We start from the raw sequence: 25627 nt of genomic DNA, 5'->3' as shown, positions 1-25627 counted from the left end.
CTGTAGAGCACCAGTAAACAATCATTGCTCTTCTGTCTCATATATGAATACCCAACATCCCTATCTAGTGTAGAACCTCACCAGCGATCATAATCAGGAATATCCTCCGGATGGTAAACCTCTCTCACTCCCTGGAATCCCACCTCCGGCGCACTATGAGGCCAGGGCACCCCGTTCCCACTCGCAAATAACCCAAACATGGCGCCGGTAAAGACGAACCAATCTGGCGGCGCGACCGCCATCCAGGATGACGGGAATGAGGCCAGCCACTTGACCGCCGAAATGCCAGTGCTGTATCCCAGATGGTACTGGAGGGGTTGCGCCCGTATATGCAGGGTGAGGGTTTGTCGCGACTCTACTTCTTTGAGTGGGTACTGCATGTACTAAACGTCATATCAGTGCGTTAGATGGCGTATTACACAATGCGAATCAACTATCCATGCGTAGTGGTCCTAAACATACCTCCGTTGTCCCGTTATTGAGAAGCGAAGTGTATATACACATCATCTCTGCATGGTCCGTACAACCGGTGACCCCGATATCCTGGTGCTGGAGCTCGCTGAGGTAGGCACTGATTCCAACTGACTGCGTAACGCCAAGGGAACCAGTGTCCGTAAATGGCAAGAGAGTAGCGGAAAATGTACTATTGAGGGAAGTCTGCTTGCGGAGGACAGCAGCCGGTACATCACGGTCACTAAGGGAGAAGACATTAGGATGAAGCACCAGGCCTGGTGAGTCGGAGACCTTATTCCGGCCTAGGGTGTAGGTTTCCTGGTAGGGGGTACGCAGCTGATACCAGGATGGGTGCAATGAGCGGTTGCTGAAGGTATCCACGAACGGCGCTGGGGTTGAGGCCGGTTTTGTGTCAGGATTCAACAGGATGGGATCCCCGTTATTGAACACCGACCAGCCATTCCTCCAGTCGACTGGGCATAGAAAAGTCTCGCGGCCAAGGGGCGATGAGCCGTTGATGTTGCGGCGGGCGAGGAATACAGCGTACCAGGAGCCACGGTCGGTGTCGAACATGGTTGCGTGGCCGGTCGATTGAACGGTGAGATTGTTGAAGCCGAATTTGCCGTTGTATAACAGGGGGTTGTTGGGAGCTGGCTCCCAGGGCCCTGTGGGTGATGCGGAACGGGCAATGGTGGATCGATGGAGTTCATCGGTGCCCCCTGCAGCACTACTAAGTATCCAAGGCTTTGGATAGGCGCTCAGTCTTACCCTCTGCTATCATCAAGTAATACCAGTTTCCGTGCTTTAGCATCTTAGGGCCTTCCGGGCGCGCATCCGCAGTATGCGGCATGGTGCCATTCCAAAGAGAATAGTAGTCGCCCACACAGCGGCCAGTGGCCAGATTGACCTCGCACTGGTATATGCCCCATAGTTTGTCAATATTATTGTTTGGCGCCATTAGGTTGAGATAAACTTGGTCTGTGTTCGGGTCCTGGAACAACGATGGGTCAATCCCCCAGGGATCCGACCAGACAGGGTCGGACCAGTGCTTTAGGTCTGCCGATGATACCCAGAAGACTCGAGGCCATACTTTAGCCACGGGGTCGTAAGTCCACCGGACAGATGTGGTGAGATAGAATGTCCCATTGATGAAGCTCAGGGACGGTGCCCAGGCGCCTGTCTGGATGTCAGCGACGAAACTCAGCAGGGAACAAGGGACATTCGTGCCTGCGCTAGTCGGGACCCCGTTCAACTGCAGTTGCTCCGGTCGGGTGAGAGCATGTGAGTACAGCGCCCAGTGCTGGAGATCGGTTGAGCGATAGATTGGGATTCCCGGCCAGTACTCCATTGACGAGGTCGCAATGAAATACTCGCTGCCGACCCGGAGGACTGCCGGGTCAGGGTTCCAGCCGGGGATGATCGGGTTGTGAATGGAATGCCCGGGCCTGGCACACCAAAGTGTGCGCAGAAGGGCAGTGAATATCAGGGAGAGCCTCATTTTATTTGTTAAGACCTACAAATACCGCAGTTTATCTGGGTGGGCAGGTCGCACACAGTATTTTAATACGCACTGTCATCTCGTCTACAGAACCCACGTCCGGCAGATTGCCCGCCAGACCAAGACAGCGACCGAAGACGTAGACATCTTATCTGATTTATTGCAGGTCCCGCCATTGCTAATTCGAGATGGAGAGTACAGGATGGCAATCGACTAGCAGAAATGCGGGGAGAGAGGGCTCTGACCACTGCCCGCCGGAGAAGACTGATTGAGCTGGCCACTCGGAGGAGGTCCGGCAATTCCCCCGGTGGGAGTCGGGGAAATAGCAGCGACTAGTAACAAGTTAACAGCTGATTGACTGACGATCCGCGGTGTCCTGTGGCTGGCGTGGGGAAGCCGGGACTGGGGCATGGGGTTAGGAAAACACTGCAGACTCTCCACAATCACAGACCCCGCTGCCAGATTCATCTTCAACACTTATCTGCGACTCCAGAATGGGCACCAAGGCCAAGCAGCCCCAGCCTCAGCAGGCAGACAGCAAGTCCGACGACGACGTCCCAGCGTGCCAGTCGTGTCGGCGCAAAAAGGCACGATGCAGTCGCCAGCAGCCGTGTTCGCAATGCGTTCGCTTCAACACCACATGCATCTACGATGACAAGAAATTGAAACCGGGATTGCGCGCGGGGGCTGTAGATAGCCTGTCGCGCAGAATAGAGACTCTGGAGAACATGTTCCTGGGACAGGAGATTCTCTGGAAGCAGATGTGGGAGACGCTGCACCCGGAGTCGAAATTTCCTGGGATTGTAAGAGACACTCCGGATGGTCCTGATTCTAGCACAGAGCCAGACAGTCTATGTGCGCGTCAAGAGACTCTTCGGCGCTCGTTGCTGCAAGTCGCAGCAGCCACGCATGAGAATGAGGTTGAAGAGATGCCACAGGCGAAGCGACAACGCATCGATCCATCGCCACGTCCGACGATGGAGCGTGAGGATCGTGAGACCAGTGCCGGAGATGTGATCGAATCGGAACTTATGGGCCAACTGGTCGAGTTCTACTTTGACAATTTCCACCACTGGATTCCGATTCTACATGTGCGGCGATTCCGCCACCAGATCCAGTCCGCGGAGGGAAGACGCAGTGCGATCCATATACTTCACGCCATCGTCGCTGCGTGCATTCGCTTTGTCCATACTCTCGGACTGCCCGACGAGGGAATAAAGGCGCGGATTGCTGAAGATTGTCGGCAAAAGGTTGTGCTGTCCAGCATGGAGTCCTTCTCTGTTGAGAACCTCCAGGCCCAGGTCATTGTTGCTTTTGACACGGTACGTTGCCTGCTGCACTGCTGTCTTCCTGGCTCTAATTGTTATCTTGTAGATTGCGCGCGGCCGTGGGCCTTCGTCCTGGTCGATTGTAGGGAGCATGGCGCGGACGGTTGAGCAGCTGCAGCTCAGCATCGAAGAGGACAGTGTCCATGGCCGAGGCCGGCCTGGTGAGGCTCTGATAAGACGCATGGCCTTCCTCAAGCCGTCTGCCTGCTGGAGGGAAGCAGAAGAGCGGCGACGAGTCTTCTGGACCGTTTTCCTCATGGACCGGTTCTGCAGCGTGTCCACGGGCTGGAACGTCAGCCTCACCACGGCAGACGTCAAACGCAGGCTTCCCTGCGAGGGCAGCCTGTGGCAGCACGAGACGGAGGTTCGCGCTCCATATTTTGGGGTTTCTGATACGAAGGGTGTGGCACAGCACCAGCCGTTGTTGCTGGACAGGCAGATAGAGATCGACCCCGTGGAGGAAGACTGCATCGGCGGGTTTGCGTACTGCATTGAGGCCACAGAGTCGCTGTCTCTGGTCTCGAATTTCCTTCTTCAACAACCGCTCAATGTCCGCAATGTGGAGGAGACGCAGATCTGGTTGATGCGCTTCAAGGAGCTGGATCTCCGACTCGTCCAGTGCGTCAGCTCCTTTCCTTGCCTACGCTGCTAACTGTCTTTCCAGGTGGAAACTGTTCCTGCCCTCCAAATGGCGCGAGGCATCGACGCTCAATGCAGACGGCATCATGGACTCCAACCTCACCCTGGCCCATATCACCCACAACACGGTGGTGATACTCCTCCACCAAGCAATCGCCTATCCCCCACGCCACTGGCACTCATCGCCGGTCAGACTGCCCTCGTCCTCGTCTGCCGAAACGTGCATTGAAGCTGCCTCTGAGATTTGCACCCTCAGCCAGCAGTTCCTTCTCTGCTCGCCAATACTTACTAACCCCCAATTCTCCTTCTGCATGTTCATCGCGGGCCGTATGCTCCTCGCGCACGCCAGATACAACGCTGTTCCCGTCCCCCCAGCTTTAGACACCTTGATATCAAGCCTCTTCGAGATATCCGCCCGGTGGGCTGGTCCCCGAGACATCACCGGCCCCGAAAAGGGGAATCTAGCCACGGTATTCGCCAAACGCCTTGTCCAGGCCCGAGATAACGTCTCCCCCACAACAGCAAAGGGCAATCTAGATATCCGGCAGCCCGTGTACTCCGATGCAACAGAGGAGGGAATCCAAAACCAAGCCCCAACTCGCGACCGAGTCGCTGATAGCACTGCCGTAAGCGTAGGACTCTCACCACACCAGCTGCCATCATTCTCATCCATATCCGCCTTGCCCCAGTGCGCGGGACTCGACATTCACCCAGGTGACCAGTTTGCAGAGTTCCACGAGACCAACTCCGAGTCCTCGCTTACCCTTGCCTTTCCTCCTCTTCCGCTATCATTCCATCAGGACTTCGTGGCCTTCGCGGACCCGAATCCAGACCCAGACCCTTTTACCCTCTCTGTGCCAGCGGTGGCAGATCATGCACGCACTGCTGGTACTGGGCCTGCGTGGACTGGTAACGCCACCGAGCTTCACGCGCACCGAATAGGCTCCTTGAGTACTCACTCTACGGGATCTGGCGATGGCCCTAGCCCTAGGCAGCGGGGGTGTCGATAGGTATCCTATCATAAGTAATAGGCACTGTGTGAGCGCGTCTTTGTACATGTTCCTACGAGGCATACGATTTATGGGGGAAGAAGTGCTGGTGCCTGACCAGTTCATTACCGCTGTAATAAGGAATGGGATATTCATGTTCATACTCATACATTGCAAGCACTGGATTCAATCACACAATTACCCTAACATAACAAAAAGGACGGTTTCCTCAGCTCATCCTTCGCCCATCCATTCTCAAACACCCATCTAGTAGACATACTAAGCACAGACGATTAGCACTCCGACGCGCATCAACTTCATAACGGTGATCCATACCTCAAAATCAAAATTCTCCTTATCGGTCAAATCCAGAAACGCATACGCATGGTTCCTCTCTTCACGCGACGCCCTGTTCTTGTTCCGTGCGATATAGATAAACCGCAGCGCCACAAGGAGGATATTAAAGAGCCCGTAGAGACAGAAATGTGCCGTGAAGCCGTTGATGTAGCGTGGAGCGTCGGTCGATTGGAAGATCTAGAAGCCACCGTACCTTGTCAGCCTGATCATTGGATGGCAACTGGCAGCAGAAGCTGCCAGTTTCGCAGACGTACCTGGGGCGCTGTTGCATTGCCCGCCGCCCACGCGATGAACGTGATTGCCAGGACGGTTGACTTCTTCGTTTGCCCAGCAACGTTGCGTGAGATGAGCGAGAAGAGGAGATTACCCTCGGCGAGGATGAACTGCGTGCAGTAGAAGGCGATTAGGAGGCCGATGCGGGTGGATGGGGTTGGCGAGATGGAGTAGATGACGGCTGTGCCGGCAATTGCAGGGCTTTTTTAGATTATTCTTCATTAGCATGCCGTACTGATAGTGGCTATCTTGTAATACTGTTGCAGAGACGTACAATGTCCACAAATGCATCACAAACACAGTTCTGCGACTCCACGTCGCCAACGAGGCACCACCAACCATGACGATGACAGTGACTCCGCCCTGGGCGATATTGAGAAGTTGCGTCTGGAGGGTGGTAAACCCAAAGCTCTTGATAATGATGTTAGAAAACACCCCCAGGCCGCCAATAACCAGCGTGCTGGACAGCTGGAGAAACACATAGAGCCATGTAATCGGGTCCGTCAGCGCCTCGACAAGCTGGTACCTCTTGAACCGCTTATTCTGGATCCCTGTTTCGTTGGCGCGCACCCGCTCGACCATGAGCTGCTTGTCTTCTTCGGTGAAGCATTTCGCTTTCATAGGGCTGTCGGGGAGGTACCACCCCAGGAAAACGGCCCAGACGCACGTTAATGCGCCGAGGACGAGGAAGAGGAGTTGCCATGATTTAATGTGATGGCCGATATAGTGGCTTGTACCCCATGCGAGAATTCCGCCGACCTATTTGGGTGGTTAGTCGTGGTAGATGGATTGGGGCTCAGGTATACCATCAGTTGGACGCCGGTCACTGGGTGAAGGTCTTAGCAGATTGATGCACAGATTAGAGGAATACGTACTGCAGTACCAGAGGCTGGTAAGGACTGCCTGCTCCTGTCGGGTGAACCACATGGCCGTCATGACGATGAATGCAGGTTGCACGCACGATTCGAAGACACTGCGGTGGTCAGTTAGTAGGGCTGCGTGATGTGGAGTAGATCGCGTACCCAAGCAGAAAGCGAACGACCATGAGGCCGGGAAAATTGGTCGAAGCAGCGCTGCACTGGAGTTTGTCCACGTCAGTGTCTGGAGCTGTGGGGAGCTATACACCGATGTAGTTACCATTATTACCACGCCCCATAAGAAGACACTGCGTCATTGACTCATTAGTTAATTCGATGAGAACCTTTGGCCTAGGTGCACTCACTTTGCAGCGAGATACTTGGCAACAGGCAACTTCTGGATGAGCAGGTTGGTCGGATACTCGCCTACCAAGACGCCGATGTAGAGGATTGTTCCTGGGTGTCTCAGCAAAGTCTAGGAACATCGAGCAAAGAACGCACCCAGCCAGTTATATTGATCCCCATCGAGGCCCGCGTCCTCCTGGATCCCCATTATGGAGCTAAATCCGAGAGTTCCCTTGTCGAGGGACTGACAGAAGTATGTCTGCGGAGGGTCAGCACCGGTTGTCAATGACGGCGAGAGTAACAGACCCCTAGCATACAGACAAGAACCCGACGGTTGATCTGCCAGAAAAGTCGCCGATTAGTCGCTGGGTCGATAGTGACTGCAGTGCCTGTCGTATAGGCAGCAGTCTCGTCATCAGCAGCATGGTGGTGAAGCTGCTTTTCGGCGTTGGTGTCTGCGTGTTCCTGGTGGGTTGCCACGTCGGTTTTGCCGGCGCTGGTGATGTCGGCCATGTTGACAATCGGTGTAGATGATGTGTCGTGTTTCTCTAGTCTGTCTCGAGACCATTCTCCTGTTATATGAGGGGTCGGACGATTTCTCTCCGGAGGTTGTCCGGGTCGAGCGATCTGAAATGACGGGGAGCTCCGGCGATTCCCCCGGCGGCCGCATAGAGCAATCCTTCTTAACATCGCGATTAAACGGGTTTGTATTGTTCAGCCCTTTCGAACCAGATTATTTTGCCATGATGCCTGCGAGTGCCAGAGTCTCTGGGAAGCGCGTTCTCGGAGAGCCGACCATGGCGCAGTCCGAGCACCCTACTCCGGCAAAGCGGGCTAAAACTACGCCTCAAGGAGGACTTCTCTCTGTTCCATTATCAGATGCCCTTTACTCCGAGTCTGCGGTGCTTAAGATCTGGAATGTCGCCCGCAGGGCACTGGGCACCGTTGAGCCACCCGTCCTGTACCCCGAATACACGGGCGCCGACGGAGGCTACGTCTATCGTTACCTCGACTTCTGGACCTCTGGGTTCTTCCCAGGCTCGCTATACCTCCTTCTCGAGCGCCAGACCCGGTATCCACAGTACTACATGCGACAGGACAAAACCGCGTCCCTACACCCCCTCCAGCTCCAGCATCTGTGTCAGTGGTGGTCCGCGAATCTGCATGCAAACGCCGCAAAGAAAGACACACACGACCTGGGCTTCATGATTGCGCCTTGGGCCACCAAGGCATGGTCTCTGCATCGCGATCCACAAGCTTATAGCAGCTTGGTCCTAGCGGCACATTCGCTCGCCGGTCGGTACGATCCCCGCGTGCAGTCGATTCGATCGTGGGATGTCTGCCACACAAAGCTCTACTCGTTTTGCGACCCCTCCAAGGACTTTCTCGTCATCATCGACAACATGCTCAACCTGGATCTCTTGTTCTGGGTTGCCCGCGAAACCGGCAATCACTCACTGCACGAGATTGCGGTGGCGCATGCACGAACCACAAAGAAGCACCATATCCGAGCCGACAACAGCACCGTCCACGTCGTCAACTTCGACGCGCGGACAGGCCAGCCGCTCTCCAAGTTCACTCACCAGGGCTACAGTGATGACAGCTGTTGGAGCCGAGGTCAGGCCTGGGGGATCCTAGGCTTCATGAACACCTATGAGTGGACGAGGGATCCTGAGTTCCTCGACACAGCAATTGGGTTAGCGGACTGCTTCCTCTCGCGACTCCCCAAGGACCACGTCCCGTATTGGGATTTCGATGCCCCTGTGACCAAGGGCTGTCCCAGGGATACCTCAGCAGGCATGGTAGCTTGCTGTGGGTTGGTCTTGTTGTACAAGGCACTGAAGGAGACTGACCCAACACGGGCGCAGGGCTATCTCGACAATGCGCTAGCAATACTCGAGGCAACAGTCTCGGGATTCATAACACCGTCACTGGCTACATTCGACGTGGATAGAACGGGGACAGATCATCCCACTTTTCCTGAGGATGAACCCCACAAACAGCCCGGTTCTCTGAGTATGGCCCTCAAAGGCCCTCGAGCAGGGAAGTGCCCTGAGACGATTCTAGATGGAGCTACTGTCTGCAACTACGAGTTTGCGTCGAGGCGCTGGGCTGATCATGGGCTGGTGTATGCTGATTACTATTTTCTCTTGCTTGGAAATATGCTGCTGGATCTGGGGTTGGTTACAGAGGTGTGATATAGCTTTGCCAGATAGAATTAGAATAGCTTTTATACAAGTACGTCTACTACTAGCGCCAAGATGAATGCAACTGGATGGTTGGTGCAGAGTATGGCAGTGAGCTGTATAGTTTATACTTAAAATACTATGTAAGTCTGAAAACCAAAGTCTGATAACCCTCAAGAGTCGCCTCGATAGATGAAATCAACCCCCAAGACTTGCCAGACCACAGCTCCCTCGCATGTACGGGGTAGTTGATTCCCAAATTCAGCTCCGCGAGTGGAATGGAAACGTCATGTGGATAACTCTTCTCGTTAAAGACCATAACAACATGTCCTTCCTCCAGCTCCCCTGCCCAGACTTGAATGAAGCCTTCGACCCCTGCGTTTTCAATGAAATGAACCGGACGGCCTAATGGATCCTGGTTCAAGGCGATGATATCCTTGTTCTTTAATATCTCAAGGCTTTCCTTATCCAGACTGCGCAGATCCGCTCCAATAATAAGCGGTGACTTCAACGCTGCCCAAAACGCAAAGTGCGTCTGTTGCATGTGGATGGTCATGTTGGCGACTCCCACCTCTAACATGTCCATGTCAAGCCAGTGCGAGCGCTCTTGGTAGACACTGATTTCTCGCATTTTGCGCAGGATAGTGGTGACTGAACATCCCGCGTAGCCTGTATTAAGGCAGTACGCGGTTTTGCACGGACAGTCGGTTTCATTCGTAAAGGAAGCTGTGATGTCGCCGGACATTCGGTACGAGTGCCCAATACCTGCCACACATTATATCAATACTATACACGTAGGTAGGTAGTATAGACTCAGATCAACATACCGCCACCCCAATGCCACGGGAACTGGAACCCCCACTCGCACACAGAGAAGAAGATCTCCCTCCCCGTCCGCAGCAGCGCATTCTGCATGGTCAGAAACCTCTCCTGGGGCACGCGAGTCATCGCCTGGAATCCTCCGCAGTTGTCGTACTTCCAGTAATCGACGCCCCACTCCGCAAGAGTCATCGCGTCCCTCTCTTCATATCCCCAACTCCCCGGCCGAAATCCGCAGGTGAGGATCCCGCTATCCCCGTAGAGACCGATTTTCAATCCCATCTCGTGGACCCGCTTGGCCAGTGGCTTGATCCCGTCGGGGAAGGTTGTTCGGTTCGCTTGTAGGTATCCTTCGTCTGTGCGCTCCATGTCGGACCAGCCCTCGTCAAGGAGGAGATAGTTGTACCCCGCGTCTTTGAGCCCGAGTGAGACCATTAGGTCTGCGACATCGTGGATGATGCTCTGGTTGTAGTTCGCCTTGAATGAATTCCAGGTGTTGAATCCCATCTGGGGTGTGCTACCAAGCGAGCTTGCGGCCATCGCGCCGGCCGCGGTCACTGTGAGCAACAAGCTGGCTATCATGATGCTGTAAATTTGTGTTGCAAAACATCATGCATCTAAGACAGGACATTCCTGGGTATTTTATCTGCGCGGTGCTGCCGGGTTGAGCTCCGTTACTTCTTCCGTGCAGTCCCCAGTGGTCCATGTACGGTACAGGAATAATGTAAGTCTTCCTAAGATAATATGACATACCAATACTCGGGCTGCTAACTTGGAATTGATATGTTATGGTGTTTATTCTAGGATCAGGATGTCGATAAACACCCCCGTTATCAAATGGGATCGGCATATTATATATATCAAAGCCTTAATTGCATACTAGCCCTGAAATGTCCCCCGTTTCCCATCAAGCCAGAAGCTCACATATGTACAAGTCCCGTCCACGTATACTAGCAATAAGGAAGCGTTGGATCCGAGCAACTGCCCGCTATAAACTCTTGCTCTATCCATGGAAGGTCATCCTCATGGATTTGCGCGGTGGGCTCCAGGATACGGTCAATAATGTGTACAACCCCCTAGAGAGACTTAGCACTGTTACTTGGAACCCCGGATTAGTTTGGCCCATTACCTTGGTGATGGGGATGTCGCGCTCGACCACTCGAGCGACTTGGTTTAGAACGAGTTCGTCGCTTTCTACCTTTGCTCCGATGAAGAGATAGGTTCCTGTCTGCAGCTTCTCAGCTAAGTTCCACGTCATCGGCCCGAAGGATGGACGGGTCAAATATTATACCTGCACTCGTTGATATGTTTCGTTAAAGTCCGCGGCTTCCACGATCGAGTTCGGGACGTACTGATGTATGATGGTATTGCCCAACCACCATTTCCCCTTCCTAATACCAAATCAGTGACTGCCCGTCTTGGTGACGGGTTGGTATATCTTCGAGTAAATAACATACGGTGTTGATTCAAAGGTCGAGAAATACCGGCCAGTATGAGCAAAAGCATCGTTATTCGGCGCAAAGAAAGTGAAATCCCACGTCGGGGTCGTGCCGAACGCTTCTTCAAAACCGCCGCTTTGAGTCAGGGCATTATGCAACCGGCTCAGATTGGGCCTTGAGCCGATCAGGTCCAGCAGAGTGGTCACATTTTCAGCCTTGGGAAGGGTATATGTTGGCTTGATTTGCCGATACGAGAGGGGGTCTTGGAAGGCTGCTGTCAGCCCTGGGATAATAATGCTGAAAAGGAATGCAGGCTTCATCATGGTTTTCTTGATCTGTTTTGACGTTTACTCGCTCGTGGCCTACTACTAAGTTTTATCTCAGTTTAATCGCCGAGGCTCCGAGGATTGTCCCGCGCCTCGACGGAGGGTACACCAAGTCAATATAGGCATGTAGCTTCAAACACGGGCATTCCTCCGGAAATTTCGCCGGGGTACAAAAAGAAATAAAAGCCTCAGGTTATATCGAGAACGTGGGCTTTCCTAGTAAGCCCATATTAGCTCCCCCCAACTAGGATGATCATCACCAGAGATTGCCCCTTCAAAGCCCTCCGCTTCCTTCGCCTTTGTGGTCCACGGCGCCTTGAGCTTGCGCTTAACGACATACTGATAGTAGAAAATATCCCAGATGGGGTTCTGGTTCGTCACGCCGCGCTTCTCTTCGGAGATGGTATCCCACGGTCCGTTCACGAGAACAGCCTCGCATCTGTACCAGTTGGGATCGTATTTAACCGTCTCGTTGAGGTTGTATCTCGCCGCGTATTCGGCGCCCTTTAGAAGGAGGTTATTGCCCAGGCCGTACAAGTCAACGCCCTGGCTTTGTCCCACACGAGCAGCATACGCGGCCCAGCCGAGCCCAGACATTGTATGACTCTGATCACGACCCGCCTCGGTAGATTGGCCCGTAGAAGGCTCGTAGGTCGCGAACAAGCCGGCGCAGTTATCCTGAATGAATGCGTCCATCGCATAGTTGTAGAGCTGCACGTCGTCGAGGTACACGGCGAAACTCAACAGAGCTTTGATACTCGCCATGCCGTAGTTTGCCTGCCCTATTGGAATCGACTGCCGCGAGAACAGCCAGTACAGTTGGATAGAGAATCCACTGCCCCCCTGCCACTTGGCGCCTGCCTCCTTCCACCCGCCTTCCCACCGCATGATCTCTGCTGCGTTCACGAAAATATCGCCCTCTAACCCAACAAGCAAAGAGCGGTCGGTGCCGATAATATCTGTAAGATTTGAGCCCCAGGCATCGAGGATCGTCGTGCTCCGATCCCAATGTGCCTGGTCCTTAGTGATGTACCACATCCAGGCATTCTGCCAGGCCGCCCTTGCGTCGTGGGTAAAGGAGGTATAATTCGACACGTCGCCTCTGCTGAGGACAGCCGCGGGGCCTTGCATGGTGTAGTTTGCTTGGGAATGAGGGTCTGCGCTGAATTTCTCAAACGCAGACGCCCAGGGCTCTCTCTTAGCGAGGACATTCTTGCGCACCCGCTCAAGATCGTCGTGTGTGTGCCAGAGGCCCGGGTGGTTGAAGTCGCCGGGCTTCTGCTTGAAATACTTAGAGGTGTCGACGTTGGCGATGTTGTTGACCCGAGGGATCGGGCCCATGATCCCTGGGATATCGCCCACCGTTGCGTTCGCTTGGAGGCAGAAGGCGAGGGAGAGGAAACCCTGCAGTATTGTTTTCTAGATCCCCGTTAGTGGAGACGCCAGGTGGACTTTCCGTATGGGAAGACTTACTTTGAGCATTCTGGATGTCCGCAATGAGTTGGAGCCTCGTATCCGCGAAATCTGCATTTACAGGCAGACCAATCCACGATAGAAGTATGGGTTAAAGTATCCGAGGCGTTTGTGGCCCAATGTGTCCGGCTATGGACCTTGGCCTATAACGCTTTGTCAACGGCATTCTGCAGTGTCGGAGCATGTCCCCCCAGACTTCCCCCGGATCCCTCACTGTGGATCGGGCTAAATGCCGGAGCCGTCGCCCTAAAGGGGACCACGAGGTGCAGAATGCTGGGCCATTGGAAGCGAGGAATAACATAACCGTGTAGTCAGGAATAACATAAAATTAAGCGAACGGCATGCAATCACAGCAACTCCCAAACACAAAGTTGAGCGAAACTAAAGAGTGAGAGAGGAAGATCCAGCCAAACATTCAAGGTCAGTAACAAATATGTGCATGGTGACGAGCCAGTAGTACTTTACGTACACAATACTAGTGATTACCTCCATACTGTTATTACTGTAGTATTAGAGATACATACCACATCACTGCAACGCAACCCCGCGAGCGGGCCACCCCCTATTATATCAATTACCTGGTTTAAATATAGTTAAGGTGCTAAAGTTATGTTATATTATTCAGTACCTTTTAATTTTATCTATTATGCTGTTGATGTTATTGTTGATTCAGTATTTCTCAGCTTGGTAATTTTAATTAGTAGTTGCTTGATCTTTAGCACTGTTCCGCGCCTTATGTTATTATATATAGAGCAATACTACCACAAGACTTAGTAATTCTATGATATCAAAATCTGCCATCATAACCACCATCAAGACTTTTTCATTGGTTCTAAGCTAAAATATACCCTCACAAAAACTTAGAATTCAAGATTTCTGTTGTGGATCTGCCCGGATCTTGTTGGTTAATCTGTTCCCTCAATGAACCGGCTGAGGGATCGCATATCAGTAATGCGCAAGGATCTCCTCGATTATTGAACACATGTATGCCACCTGTCGGGGGTTGCTGGCCCAGGAGAAGTGAGTGTCATCCACAAGTGGCACTAGGTTGATGTTCGCATGGCTTGGGAGCAAAGAATCCAGATCATTGAGCCGAGTTCTTGCGTAATACTCATATAGAAGCTTCTGGTTGTCAGACTGGTACTTGTCGTTTGTCCTGGTGGCTTTGAATAGCACTATGCGATCCACGCAGGCTGCAAGACACTGGAAGTTTGCCGGGTCTGGCTGGTAGATGTGATGTATGGGGTCTAGGATCTCGCGATCACCAAGCCCAATCGTCCTTGTTGCTCCGCGTACGTTAAAGTAGGTGTCAATGATTCCTAAGAGGCCAACGTTTGCACCTCGCTCAAGCAGTAGTCGTGACATTTCCATCGCTAGGATTCCCCCGAAGCTCCATCCAATAAAATGATAGGGCCCGTCGGATTGGAATTGACGGACATGCTCAAGATACATTGCCGCTAGACTCTCGAATGTAGTGAGACGCTTAGTGTGCAAGTAGTAATTGTTGAAAACGACCATATTCGCCCGAGGCAAATGCCTGACAATGTTATTGAAATAACTCTCCGCGCCGCCCTCTCCTGGGGGTAGAAGGAACAGGATTGGTCCGCGTCGCGATGCGTCTAGGTATTCAAAGTATGGTGTATACGTCTCTTCAGTGAATTTAGGTGCTGTGGGAGTCAAATCTGTGTGTTGACCCGATGCGGCGTCGATGATGATATCCAGTCCTTCTTCGATTTGGGACATAAACAGTGCACTGTCCTCGGCGCTCCAGGAGCTATCCACTGAAACTTTCAAGCTGCCGTTCGTACAAATGGCCGTAATGTCGACAGCAAAAGAGCTTTGACCTTTATCCGCGGGACTAGTTGTGAGTCCATATTCCATATCACCGTCGCCCACTTCCAATACCCAATTCCCGGTTGTCGGGGCCTTGGTCGTGAGCTGCCCGAGATAGTTAACAGTAACCTGAGGCATCGGATGTTCGCTGTAACCATAGAGGGCTCCAAAGCCAACGCCCCTATTGGGTACCTTATCTAGGTTTTTTCGTAGACTGATCAACCCTCGCATAATGGTCTCCTTAGTCAGAGGAGGAATTTCGAATGGATACATGCTAGTGCACCAACCCATGGTGCGGCTCAAATTCAATGTCTTATCCACCGCTTCTTCACGACCATGGCCCTCAATGGTAACCATACTTGGGCTACTTGGACTAATAGATTGCAGTGCCAATCCAACGGCAGCAAGTAAGTAGTCCTGCATGGATAGATCTTGTGCAGAATTAACGCCCCTGAGAAGCACGGCTGTCTTGTTATTGCTCCAAGCTCGGCTCAGCTGGATACGAGATCCGGTCGATGGCGGTAAACTAACTGTGTTATCCGCTATCTTGAGGAGGAGTGACTCCCAGTGCTCTCTCTCGGGAGTCGTTGCCTGGTATTTTTGTACGGCCTGTGCCCATTGCCGGATGCTGCTGCTCTTGTTGCCCAGGCTGCCACCATGGTATAGCGTCTGCAAGTCGCGGGAAAGGATCTGCCAGCTGACCGTGTCGATACTCATATGGTGTACGGAGAACCATACTCGTGCAGACCGATCTGCATAACCATGGACGTAGGCAAAAGCACAGACGGGGCCGTTCTGGAGGTCAAAGCCCGACTGCCAATCGCTCAACACTTGGCCTATCCCCATCCGCCCTTGGACATCATTCACGTTTAGTACTCGAAGCTGAACCGGAGAGCAGTCATCGGGAAAGTATTGCACCATGCTGCTGCCCCTCTGCCTCAAACGCATTCGGAAAGCATCGTGATACAATTGCAATTCGGTGACAGCCGTGTTCAAGGTACTCACGTCGAGCTCTGGGGTTCTAACGCTAAAGGTATGATTCCATTGACCAGGGCGATGTAGTCGCTTCGACAAGAACCAGCTCTGTATCGGCAACAAGGGTGCATCTCCAACAACTAGCTGTTGCTCTGTGCGGAATTGTGGTACATCGTCCGAGCTTGCGGAATTCATTAAAACGAAGTCGTGGATACCACGAATACTGCGGTGGTCGAAAATGTCTCGAACCGTGACTTTGCGACCTATTCGGTCGTGGATCAGGGCCACAAGATGCAACGAGGTAATGCTGTCGCCACCCAGCTTGAACAAGTCATCATCAATCCCACACCGCTCCATTCCTAGTGCAGATGCCCATAGTATGCACATCTTGGCCTCAAGCACGTTTCTCGGTGGGCTATACGATATGTGATCAGTGGTTCTGCTGATATCAGGTAGCCTGCGGACGTCAAGCTTCCCATTAATCGTTACCGGAAGCGCACCATCTACGTGACAGAGAACACTTGGTAACATATATGCGGGAAGTCTAGCCTTCATGAAGTCGAAAATACTCGAGTTGGACATTGCTTCACCATCGGACGTATAATAGCCTATCAAAGCATCGGAGCTTCGGGATTGGGAGTTGCCATGTTCGGACCTGGCCAGTACTGCACATTGGGCGACACCGGGGCATGAAGCAAGGACGCTTTGCACTTCCGACACCTCAATCCGGTATCCTCTGATCTTGACCTGAAGATCAGCCCTTCCAAGATATTCTAGCTGGACTTGTTGATAGCAATCGAACCGGCACCTCACCAAATCACCAGTTTTATATAGACGTGGAAAGGCTCTATTAGCAATGTCGTTCTCATTCCGGAAGGGATTGGACACGAAGCGTTGCTCTGTGAGCAGGGGTTGGTTGAGGTAGCCACGCGCAAGGCAATCACCAGATAGATACAGCTCTCCAACCGCATGAAATGGGACCGGCTGAAGCGTGGAATTGAGCAGATATGCCCGGGTGCCTGGTAACAGCTCCCGCAGAGCATTCTCAAACTTCGATTCCGAAGTGAACTCGGTGATGATGTTGTAAACGGTGGTTTCAGTGATACCATACGCGTTGTAGATGGGCCCGCGGAATCTGTCGCGTAACCTTTGGTACTGTGTGGCATGAAGCTCTTCTCCGGCCGCAGTTACGACGCGTAAGTGCTCAAGCCGGTCCAGGTCAATCTGCTGCAACAGGGAGGGAGTTCCGCTTAGATAGGAGAGGCCCTGAGCGTTGGCCGTCCTGTAGAACCCATCATCCATAACAAAGTCTCCTACGGGAATGATTAACCTGTTGCCGCTTAGGACCGACAAAACCAGTTGCTCGACGGAAAAGTCGAACACGTAGTTGGACAAAAAGAGCACGCCATGGGCTTCAGGGCATTGTGCACCAAAGTACCGTTGCCTTAATGCATCACGTAGGCGAAGAACTCCGCGTTGCTCAACGAGAACGCCCTTGGGCTTGCCGGAAGTGCCTGAGGTGAATATCACATATGCCAGGTTATCCAAAGTGGATGTGGTCGGCAGTTCAAGTACGGGCTCTTGATTTACCAAATCCTGGATTTCAGTCGAGTCGATCGCAATTACTTTAGCATCCTGACTGTCACATCCCGTGGCATATTGGGACTCTGTAAGGAGAGCTTTCGCTCCAGTGTCCTGCAGAATTAATTCGATGCGTTCGGCGGGGTATGTTGGATCCAAAGGAACATAGGCGCCACCGGCTTTCCAGACGGCGAGAATGCAGATAATCATGTCGATACTCTTCTCTAATAGGAGCGCCACCTTGTCCTCTGCCCCAATGCCGACCACGCGTTGTACGTACTGGGCCAGCTGGTTAGCCCTCTCGTTGAGTTCAGCATATGTCAGCGCCATATTTCCCTGTACGACCGCAGTCCGATTCGGCAGGCGGGCGGCCTCGTACTCGAACGCCTTGCTAAGAGATGAGATCGCTTCTGATCCTCCTATGCCAGGGCTGGCCCGAGACTGTTTCAATGGCAGGTGCACCGCGCCATCCTCCACGGGGCGGACCTGCGATAGCTTTGTACCTTCTCTGAGGCCGGTCGCACCGAGTTCGGAAAGTTGCCCAAGAAAATACACGTAGGTGTTTAAGAGACCTTCTATTGTCTCCCGACGGAAAAGGCTGGTTGCATAATTGAAGTTTATCCTCAGGCGTGCCCGAAACTCTGTAACGGTTGCATTTAGATCAAACTTTGCAATTGAATTGACCTCCCCAGCAGGCTGGTATGGTGCCATTTCGACGACGTCCCCATATGCTGAGGGGGCATCCTGATCCCCCTCCGGGTCAGACTCGAAGTTGAATACAGTTTGCACCAGTGGATGGCGGCTGGTATCATTTTCAACTCCTAACAGTTTCGTCACGTCTTGAAACGGCATGTCTCGATGCAACTGGGCGTCTACAAGGCCCCTCATTACCGTTTTAATGAGTCCATGAATGTCAGGGTTCGACACGTCCACTCTCAGAACAATCAAGTTGACGAAAAATCCAATGACGGACTGGAATAGGGGGTGCGTCCGGTGACTGACTGGGACACCCACGGCAACGTCTGTCTGGTTCGCGTAGGCCGAGAGCAGGAGACAGTAGGCAGATAACATCACAGCGAAAAGACTTGCGTTACATGACTTGGCAATGCTACGGAGGTTCTCAAGAACCACGTTGTCCAAGTCGATAGCAATGTCGTCTCCATCGTACCTAAACCGCGCCGGTCGTGTATGATCGGTAACGAGTTGCAGGGGCTCCAGACCACTCAGCCTCTGTAACCAGAACTCGGATAGTTCACTCATTAGACTGTCATTCAGACGTCGGCGATGGTGTTCGGCGTACTCTTTGTATTGGACTTTAGGGTGCGCAGGGGCTGCTGACACGTTGACGCCTGTCTGACTGGGCGCACACAATTCCCGGAGCTCTCGCATGAATATACCCATCGACCATGCATCGAAGCAGGTGTGGTGGAACGATAAGATCAAAAAGATATTACCACCTTGGTGTCTGACAATATGTGCTAGCCAGGGCAATTCAGAATCTAGGCGGAAGACGTGTTGTGATAACCGCTTAATCTCCTGGTCAATTTCAGCCTTATTGCCCACTCCATAATTTTTAATTGTCGCCATGACACGAGCTTCTTCGACGGTCAGTATCCGCTGGAAATACATCACCGCCCTCTGATCCCTGTTTAATAGTGTTCGTAGGGCCTCATGTCGCGAGAGCATGATGAGCAACGCCTGTTCTAGACGGGAGGAATCAATAGAGCCAGGTAGCTCAAAGGCAGCATCAATATTATATGCTTTACAGGCGCCCTCCAGTTCATGGATGAATACAAGTCTCTCCTGTGCACGAGATATGGGAACCTTGTCTGTCTCACTATAATCCACGGGCGTGACTTCGTGTATGTCCGCGGCATTGTTCATAATCAAATGCGCAAGAGCCTCGATAGTTCGATGGCGGAATACGGCAGCGACGGATATTGTCCGGTTAAACGTTTCGTATATTTTGAAGGAGAGGCTCGTGCTCTTTAAACTGTCCCCCCCGAGGTTGAAGAAATCACTGTAGCGCCCAATGTCGTGGGGGGGCATCCCTAGTAGCTCTGCCCAGATACTGCACAGGGTAGTTTCGATTTCATTTTGCGGAGCCACCGCGTCCGTCACGCCCACCTCATCCGCCGGAGGCAAAGACTTCGTATCCAGTTTCCCACTGGGCGTCACTGGGAGACTAGTGATTGGGATGAGGCCAGATGGTACCATGTATCCCGGGAGCCGAGATTGCATGAAGCGTCGGATGGCAGCCGAAGACACCGCTGAATTAACGACGTAGTAGCCAACCAGAAACTTCTGATCACTGTCTTTGCCATCCTTTGCGATCACAACCGACTGTTTGACATCGGGATGCGAAGACAGCACGGCCTCGATTTCACCCAGTTCGATGCGCAGGCCACGGATTTTAACCTGGAAGTCGTTACGGCCCAGGTACTCGACCTCGCCGTTGCTGCCTGGGATCCAGCTTACGAGGTCGCCGGTTCGGTAAAGTCGACCGTTGCGTCCTGAATGCCTTTCTTCCTCTGTTTGGAATGGGTTGAGGATGAATCGCTCGGCGGTCACGTCCGGACGGTTGTGATATCCTCGTGCCACACCTTCGCCTCCCAGATAGAGCTCGCCCACGGCGCCAATAGGAATGCGCTTCATATCGTCATTCAGGACATAGCTGGTGCTATTATGAACTTGCGCGCCAATGCTCTTATCAGTCCGCCTCTCCGGGAAGGGGTATAGCCTTTTGTTGGTGGTGATGGAGACCTCCGTTGGGCCGTAGCCGTTGATAATGAGCCCATGAAATGATTGACGGATTTGGTCGAATACTGGCTCGCTGAACGCTTCTCCCACGCAGTCCACACGGCGTAAGTGGTCCTTGAACCGGCTGAACTCGTACATGGACACTACAGACGGCGTGCCGGACAGATACGTTACCCGATTCCGTTCAATATATCGATACAAGCGCTCTTTATCCCCACGCATTTCATCGTTGAGCACAACAAGTGTTTGTCCGTTGAGGATCGCGTCAGTCATCTGCTCGACGAAGTGATCGAAGACGTAGTTCGAAAATGAGAGGATCACCTCATCATCAGTGTCACGCAGGCCGAAGATTTTCGACAGCGACACCTGCAGGTTGACCACGCCGTGGTGCTCCACCATAACGCCCTTTGGCCTCCCAGTTGTGCCCGAGGTGTAGATGATATATGCTAGGTCCCGGCTCCCACTGGACGGTTCAGGGTTTAACACGCTCCATCGGCCGTCCGGGGTTTCTAACATGTCAGAGGAATAGAGAACGACGTCCTGCGCCATTAATCCCCGTATACGAGGGTGATAGCAGGAGTCGGCAATAATGGCAATCGCACCGGTGTCTTCAAGAATATATCGAATGCGATCATCGGGATACCCGGGGTCGATGGGAACGTAGGCACCGCCGGTCTTCCACACAGCAACGATACTAGTGATCATATGTTCGCTTTTGTCCATAACAAGGGCAATGATACTGTTCGGCTTCGGGTGAACCTCAGTGTTCATCCGATGCGCCATACGGTTTGCCCGTTCGTTTAACTGGCGATAGGTCAGTTGCCGCTCTTCATAGACAACAGCAACCTTATCTGGCTTCCGAGCAGCTTCCATTTCGAACATTGCATGTAGAGTGCTATCGGGGAAGTCTGCCTCTGTTGCGTTCCATGTGGCCAATTGATCCAGCTGGGCGCAAGACAGATACTCCAGGCTGGAGACCGGGTCGTTCAAATGTTTGGCGACCTGGAAGACTGTATCTTCGACCATGTGCAGCAACTCTGATATGGCCATCTCATCAAACAGCTCTCTGGCGTAGCATATAGTGAATGTGAATCCGTGAGTTGGTTTGGTCTCGCGTGCGATAACAGCCAGTGGATAGTCAAGCTTTTCTAGGCCGCTTTCGATGGAATAGCGCAATTCGCTCTGATGGCGCAGCTCCTGAGACCTATCAAGATTTGGGTAATTTTCAAGCACGAATAGCGAGTCAAATAGACCATGTTTTAAGTCCCCTTTGCGCAGGCGGCCAAGTTCCACGTTGCCGCGGCTGTTCATGGCATTAACCCTGGCCTGAACGTCGTTGATCACCTCCATGATGGTCTTATTCTTATAAGCCGAGTGATCAACCACCAGTGGCAATGTGTTGATGTAAAGTCCAATCGACCGTTCAATCCCGCTAATGGGTATGTTTCTGCCAGAGATGGTGGTGCCAGTGACAGTATGGGTGCCACCACCGTACGCATGTAACACAGCATGCCAAACAAACTGGAGGATGGAGTGCAGTGTGATACCCTGCGCAGAGCACGTCTGCCGCAGCTCTGCCAGGGAGTCATCTTCAGAGACTGTCAAGGTCAACTGTTGTTGGTCACAGACCTGGTCGTAGCCCGCCAGCTGGATCTTGTAACGGCTACGCTCGTTGAGCAACGAATTCATGTCGCAACGCTCGCCGATTTGAGCCACAATGTTTGTCCAGTATTCAACATGGTCCTCGCGGTGGGCTTGAATATACCGCTGCGATTGCGAGTAAGACTCATCCACAGACCGGACGATGGGCTCCCCGTGAAGCAGATCCAGGTAAGTCCCATGAAGCTTTTCGAATAGCAGGGGTAGACTCCAACCATCGAGAATCGAGTGATGGCAGCTAAACAAGCAGGTGAAACGACGTGGGCTATGCTGGATCAGGTAGATCCTGAATAGGTTGCCTGCCTCCAGTGCGTATGGCGTTGCACGGTCCTGGCTCTGTAGTTCGAGTAGCCTCTCTGTCTCGGCCGTCGCAGGGAGGTTAGTAAGACGTAAAAACTTCCAATTCAACGCCTGGTCCTTGTCAACTATCTGTAGAACATCCTGCCCCCATTGGAATCGCAGCCTTAATGATGGAATAGTGTGCTGCACATGCTTCCAAGCTCTCTGATATAGATCCGGTAGTAATGCAGCATTGTAATGCACAACATTCTGCATAATATATGCATCTGATCGACCCATACATTTCAGGAATTGGTAAACAAAGCCTTGTTGGAGGCTGTTGGCTACATAGGCATCATCGTTGGTGAGCTCTCCTAACGCGGTTCTCGAGAGGGTCTGGGACGTTCGATCACGACTGTCGTCCGAAGGCTCACGCTGCTTCGTTCTCAGAAGGCCAGCCATCTGCCCTAGTTCTCTAGATGCGAAGACATCCTCAATGGAAATATTTAACCCTAGCTGCTGGCGAATTCGAGCGATGAGTTGGATGCATGTGATGCTGTGCCCTCCAAGGCGAAAGAAGCTGTCTTTCCGTGAGATGGATTGCCAAGTTGTTCCCAGGACGTCTGCCCAGATTTTGCCCAGGGCGGCTTCCATGTCATCCTTTAGGTCGGAGGAGACGCTTCTGGGCTGAATAACGTCGATAGCAGGCAGAGCACGCAGGTCCGCCTTGCCGTTTACAGTCACTGGGATCTGGGGCAGCTGCACAAGCCGTGTCGGGATCATATATCGTGGTAGTTGGAGCTCCAAAAATCGAACGAGATCTGCTTCGAGAACAGGTGTGTTGTCACAAACATAGTAAGCCACGAGGTGCTCGTTTTCCGTTTCCTTTGCGCCGTTTCGGAGTCTCTTGGACACAACCAAACTGGTTCTGATACCAGGATAGTCAGCGAGAGTTGACTCTATCTCGCCAGGCTCGATACGGATGCCTCGAAGTTTGATTTGGAAGTCTGCACGTCCCAGATACTCGATCTCGCCGTTCGGGAGCCAGCGGGCCAGATCTCCAGTCTTGTACATCAAGGTGTTGGTTCCCAACTCTTTCTCTCGGTCCGTTTGGAATGGATTGGGAATGAAGCGTTGCGGCGTCAGGTCAGGACGGTTATGGTAGCCCTTGGATATACCAAGGCCTCCAATGTGTAACTCACCGGTGGCTCCAATAGACACCCGCTTGAGGGAGGGGTTGAGGATGTAGCATTTGACGTTGCGCACGGGTCGTCCTAGACTCATGTTCTTACGCGTTGCACCCCGTTCGAACACATTGAGAGCCGTGACGAAGGCTGACTCGGTGAATCCATACTCGTTCAGGATGCGATTCTGGAAACGACGACGTAGTGACAGATACCGCGCTTCGGTGAGGTTCTCGCCGACCAAGATCAGCCGCTTCAGTGATGGACAACATGAGAAGTCACATTCTTGCAAGACGGAAGCAGTGCCATTGAGATAGGTGACTCTGTGCTCACGGATGAATGAAATCAGTTTGTCCGCATCGTACTTCTCTCTGTCATCGATTACGGCAAGAAGGTGACCATTCACGAGGGCCATGAGCATTTGGCGAACGAATGGCTCGAATACGTAGGCCGAGAAGAGCAGAATACATTCGTGATGGTTCCCCGTCACTCCATAGCGATCTGAGAGGTCTGTGATACTATTGACCACATTTGTGTGTTGCTTTAGGATGCCCTTCGGGAACCCAGTGGTCCCTGATGTATATGTAACATAGGCAAGCTGTTTACTCGTCAAAGACAAGTCCTCCAAGTTCTGGCTTGGGAATTTCCATGGTTCCTGTGAAATGAGCCTCAGACACGGCTCGAGATGGATAATGCAAAGCTCTCGATCGCCGACAATATAGCGCTGAAGTCGGTCTGCGTGTTGGTCGCTGCAGATAACGATATTCGCCTTGGTGTCATCTAGTACAAAGCGAACACGCTCGTCGGGGTAGGTTGGATCAATGGGCACGTATGCAGCTCCGGACTTCCATATCCCCAAGATAGTAACCAAGAGGTTTTCGGTCTTTTCGAGAAATAACGCCACTAACTGCTCGGTCTGGATGCCCGTGGACCGGAGATAGTGGGCGAAGCGGTTGGCCTCGGCGTTCAGCTCCCCATACGTAAGTTGCCGGCCCTTGTAGACGATAGCCACTCTATCTTCATGTAGCTCTGCTGCTTCCTCTATAAGGTGATTGAGTCGTTTGGATTTTGCATAGTCCCCATCTGTGTCGTTCCATCTTTCCAATTGCTGCCTTTGCTCTGCTGAAAGGAGTTCAATTTCCATTGCTGATTTGGCCCCCCCGGATGCCGCCTCAGCAAGTAGGATGTTCAGCCCATCTGCAAAGTTGATTATTGTTTCCTGGCTGAAGAGGGAATCCGAGAAATGCAGTGCCATTTCCAATTTGGCGCCATGCTCGCGGACTATTACCACAAGGGGGAAGCCAGCAAATGGAACCTGAAACTTCTCTGCAGCTGAAAAGATAATCGGAATGTCCATTAGTCCCATATTTATGAGACTGGATGCTGTCTCTATGTGGTGTATATCTTTCTGCCCCGGGTTCTGACGCATCTGTTCAATGCTCTGGATTTCCTGGGCTACAGAAGATTGTGATTTGTTCTGATGGCAGATCACCATGGGCGAGACTGCGCATGATGGACCGGTGTTGATATCACTGTTATCCACTTCAACTGATGCAGTAACAGTATGTGAACCACCTCCAAACCCTTTCAACATCTGGTGGACTGCAAAGAGGACAACAGATCTCATGGTGATGGAACGGACAAGGCATAGCTTTTTTAATCTCTCTTGTACGTCTGCCGGCAGTGGGATGGCGCACATATTACGCACATCGTTGGCGTCCCTTAGTCCGGTTGACGCCAGTTGATATTGTGTAGCATTTGTTGCCAGTCCACTCAAGTCGCAGCGCTCCGCAATCTGGCTGACACAATCTTTCCACTGTTCAACCCCCTCAGGGCAACATACCTGGATACCACCACCCCCGTGCGGTGTATTTCCATTACTGGTGATTTTTCCATTGCAGGGCCTTGTGACGCCATTGCCTGCTGCAATCACCCCATTGGCCTTTTGGGGTGTAGTGCCTGAACCGGCGCTTGTATAATCAGAGCTTGTTTCGTTTAGTGGTACAGCCTGAGTCATGTTTGATGCTTGGTAGGAAGTATAGCAATAAAGAAGAATACGATAGAATGATGTCTGTCTGGAATGTCTGTTCACAGTCCAGGTGCGAGGAAACCTGTTCAAGAAAGCCTTTGTGCGGCGCTAGGCCAACGTGGTTTCTGATACAAGAGTATCTCGCAGGTCGGCCTCGCCGAATACGATCCAAGTCTTCTCGAGCATTATCCACAAGAGATCTAGAACGCTATTTTTATTTGCCCTGTGGTGCCTCCCAGGAACCCCACGTCGCACCAGAAGATTGTAGCCGTGGAGATGGCCAAGCCGCACCATTCCAGCACAGACCAAACAGGTATTGGCGGCCAAGTGCCGTAAATGCACGTT

General features: G+C 52.4%; 8 protein-coding genes across 8 annotated transcripts; 2 read left to right on the top strand and 6 right to left on the bottom strand.

Annotated features, from left to right (window-relative positions):
• Positions 1–77: 77 nt before the first annotated feature.
• APUU_12371S (beta-xylosidase) lies at positions 78–1951 on the bottom strand (the record flags this gene model as incomplete). Its single annotated transcript, XM_041698565.1, has 3 exons — positions 78–383; positions 463–1172; positions 1222–1951. The coding sequence occupies 3 exons, from the start codon at positions 1949–1951 to the stop codon at positions 78–80; spliced, it is 1746 nt and encodes a 581-aa protein (XP_041551737.1).
• A 494-nt stretch (positions 1952–2445) lies between these two features.
• APUU_12370A (putative C6 transcription factor) lies at positions 2446–4928 on the top strand (the record flags this gene model as incomplete). Its single annotated transcript, XM_041698564.1, has 3 exons — positions 2446–3273; positions 3326–3897; positions 3944–4928. The coding sequence occupies 3 exons, from the start codon at positions 2446–2448 to the stop codon at positions 4926–4928; spliced, it is 2385 nt and encodes a 794-aa protein (XP_041551736.1).
• Positions 4929–5174: 246 nt separating this feature from the next.
• On the bottom strand, positions 5175–7252 carry APUU_12369S (putative MFS transporter; the record flags this gene model as incomplete). Its single annotated transcript, XM_041698562.1, has 11 exons — positions 5175–5186; positions 5244–5441; positions 5519–5738; positions 5812–6296; positions 6344–6363; positions 6413–6510; positions 6560–6615; positions 6684–6702; positions 6760–6850; positions 6896–6998; positions 7046–7252. 11 exons carry the CDS (start codon positions 7250–7252, stop codon positions 5175–5177), a joined length of 1509 nt encoding a protein of 502 aa, XP_041551735.1.
• Positions 7253–7371: 119 nt separating this feature from the next.
• APUU_12368A (glycoside hydrolase family 88 protein) lies at positions 7372–8937 on the top strand (the record flags this gene model as incomplete). The annotated part of the gene is made up of 1 exon (XM_041698561.1): positions 7372–8937. The coding sequence occupies one exon, from the start codon at positions 7372–7374 to the stop codon at positions 8935–8937; it is 1566 nt and encodes a 521-aa protein (XP_041551734.1).
• A 127-nt stretch (positions 8938–9064) lies between these two features.
• Positions 9065–10326, bottom strand: APUU_12367S (glycoside hydrolase family 27 protein; the record flags this gene model as incomplete). The annotated part of the gene is made up of 2 exons (XM_041698560.1): positions 9065–9690; positions 9753–10326. 2 exons carry the CDS (start codon positions 10324–10326, stop codon positions 9065–9067), a joined length of 1200 nt encoding a protein of 399 aa, XP_041551733.1.
• Positions 10327–10694: 368 nt separating this feature from the next.
• APUU_12366S (uncharacterized protein) lies at positions 10695–11503 on the bottom strand (the record flags this gene model as incomplete). Its single annotated transcript, XM_041698559.1, has 4 exons — positions 10695–10820; positions 10874–10972; positions 11036–11135; positions 11202–11503. The coding sequence occupies 4 exons, from the start codon at positions 11501–11503 to the stop codon at positions 10695–10697; spliced, it is 627 nt and encodes a 208-aa protein (XP_041551732.1).
• A 222-nt stretch (positions 11504–11725) lies between these two features.
• APUU_12365S (uncharacterized protein) lies at positions 11726–12991 on the bottom strand (the record flags this gene model as incomplete). The annotated part of the gene is made up of 2 exons (XM_041698558.1): positions 11726–12928; positions 12983–12991. 2 exons carry the CDS (start codon positions 12989–12991, stop codon positions 11726–11728), a joined length of 1212 nt encoding a protein of 403 aa, XP_041551731.1.
• A 936-nt stretch (positions 12992–13927) lies between these two features.
• APUU_12364S (non-ribosomal peptide synthetase) lies at positions 13928–25270 on the bottom strand (the record flags this gene model as incomplete). Its single annotated transcript, XM_041698557.1, has 2 exons — positions 13928–16531; positions 16604–25270. The coding sequence occupies 2 exons, from the start codon at positions 25268–25270 to the stop codon at positions 13928–13930; spliced, it is 11271 nt and encodes a 3756-aa protein (XP_041551730.1).
• Between the last annotated feature and the right edge of the window lie 357 nt (positions 25271–25627).

Source organism: Aspergillus puulaauensis, chromosome 1 (assembly GCF_016861865.1).
Source record: "Aspergillus puulaauensis MK2 DNA, chromosome 1, nearly complete sequence".
Taxonomy (NCBI): domain Eukaryota; kingdom Fungi; phylum Ascomycota; class Eurotiomycetes; order Eurotiales; family Aspergillaceae; genus Aspergillus; species Aspergillus puulaauensis.
Note: the sequence above shows the minus strand (reverse complement) of the source record. Positions and strands in the feature narration are given on the sequence as shown.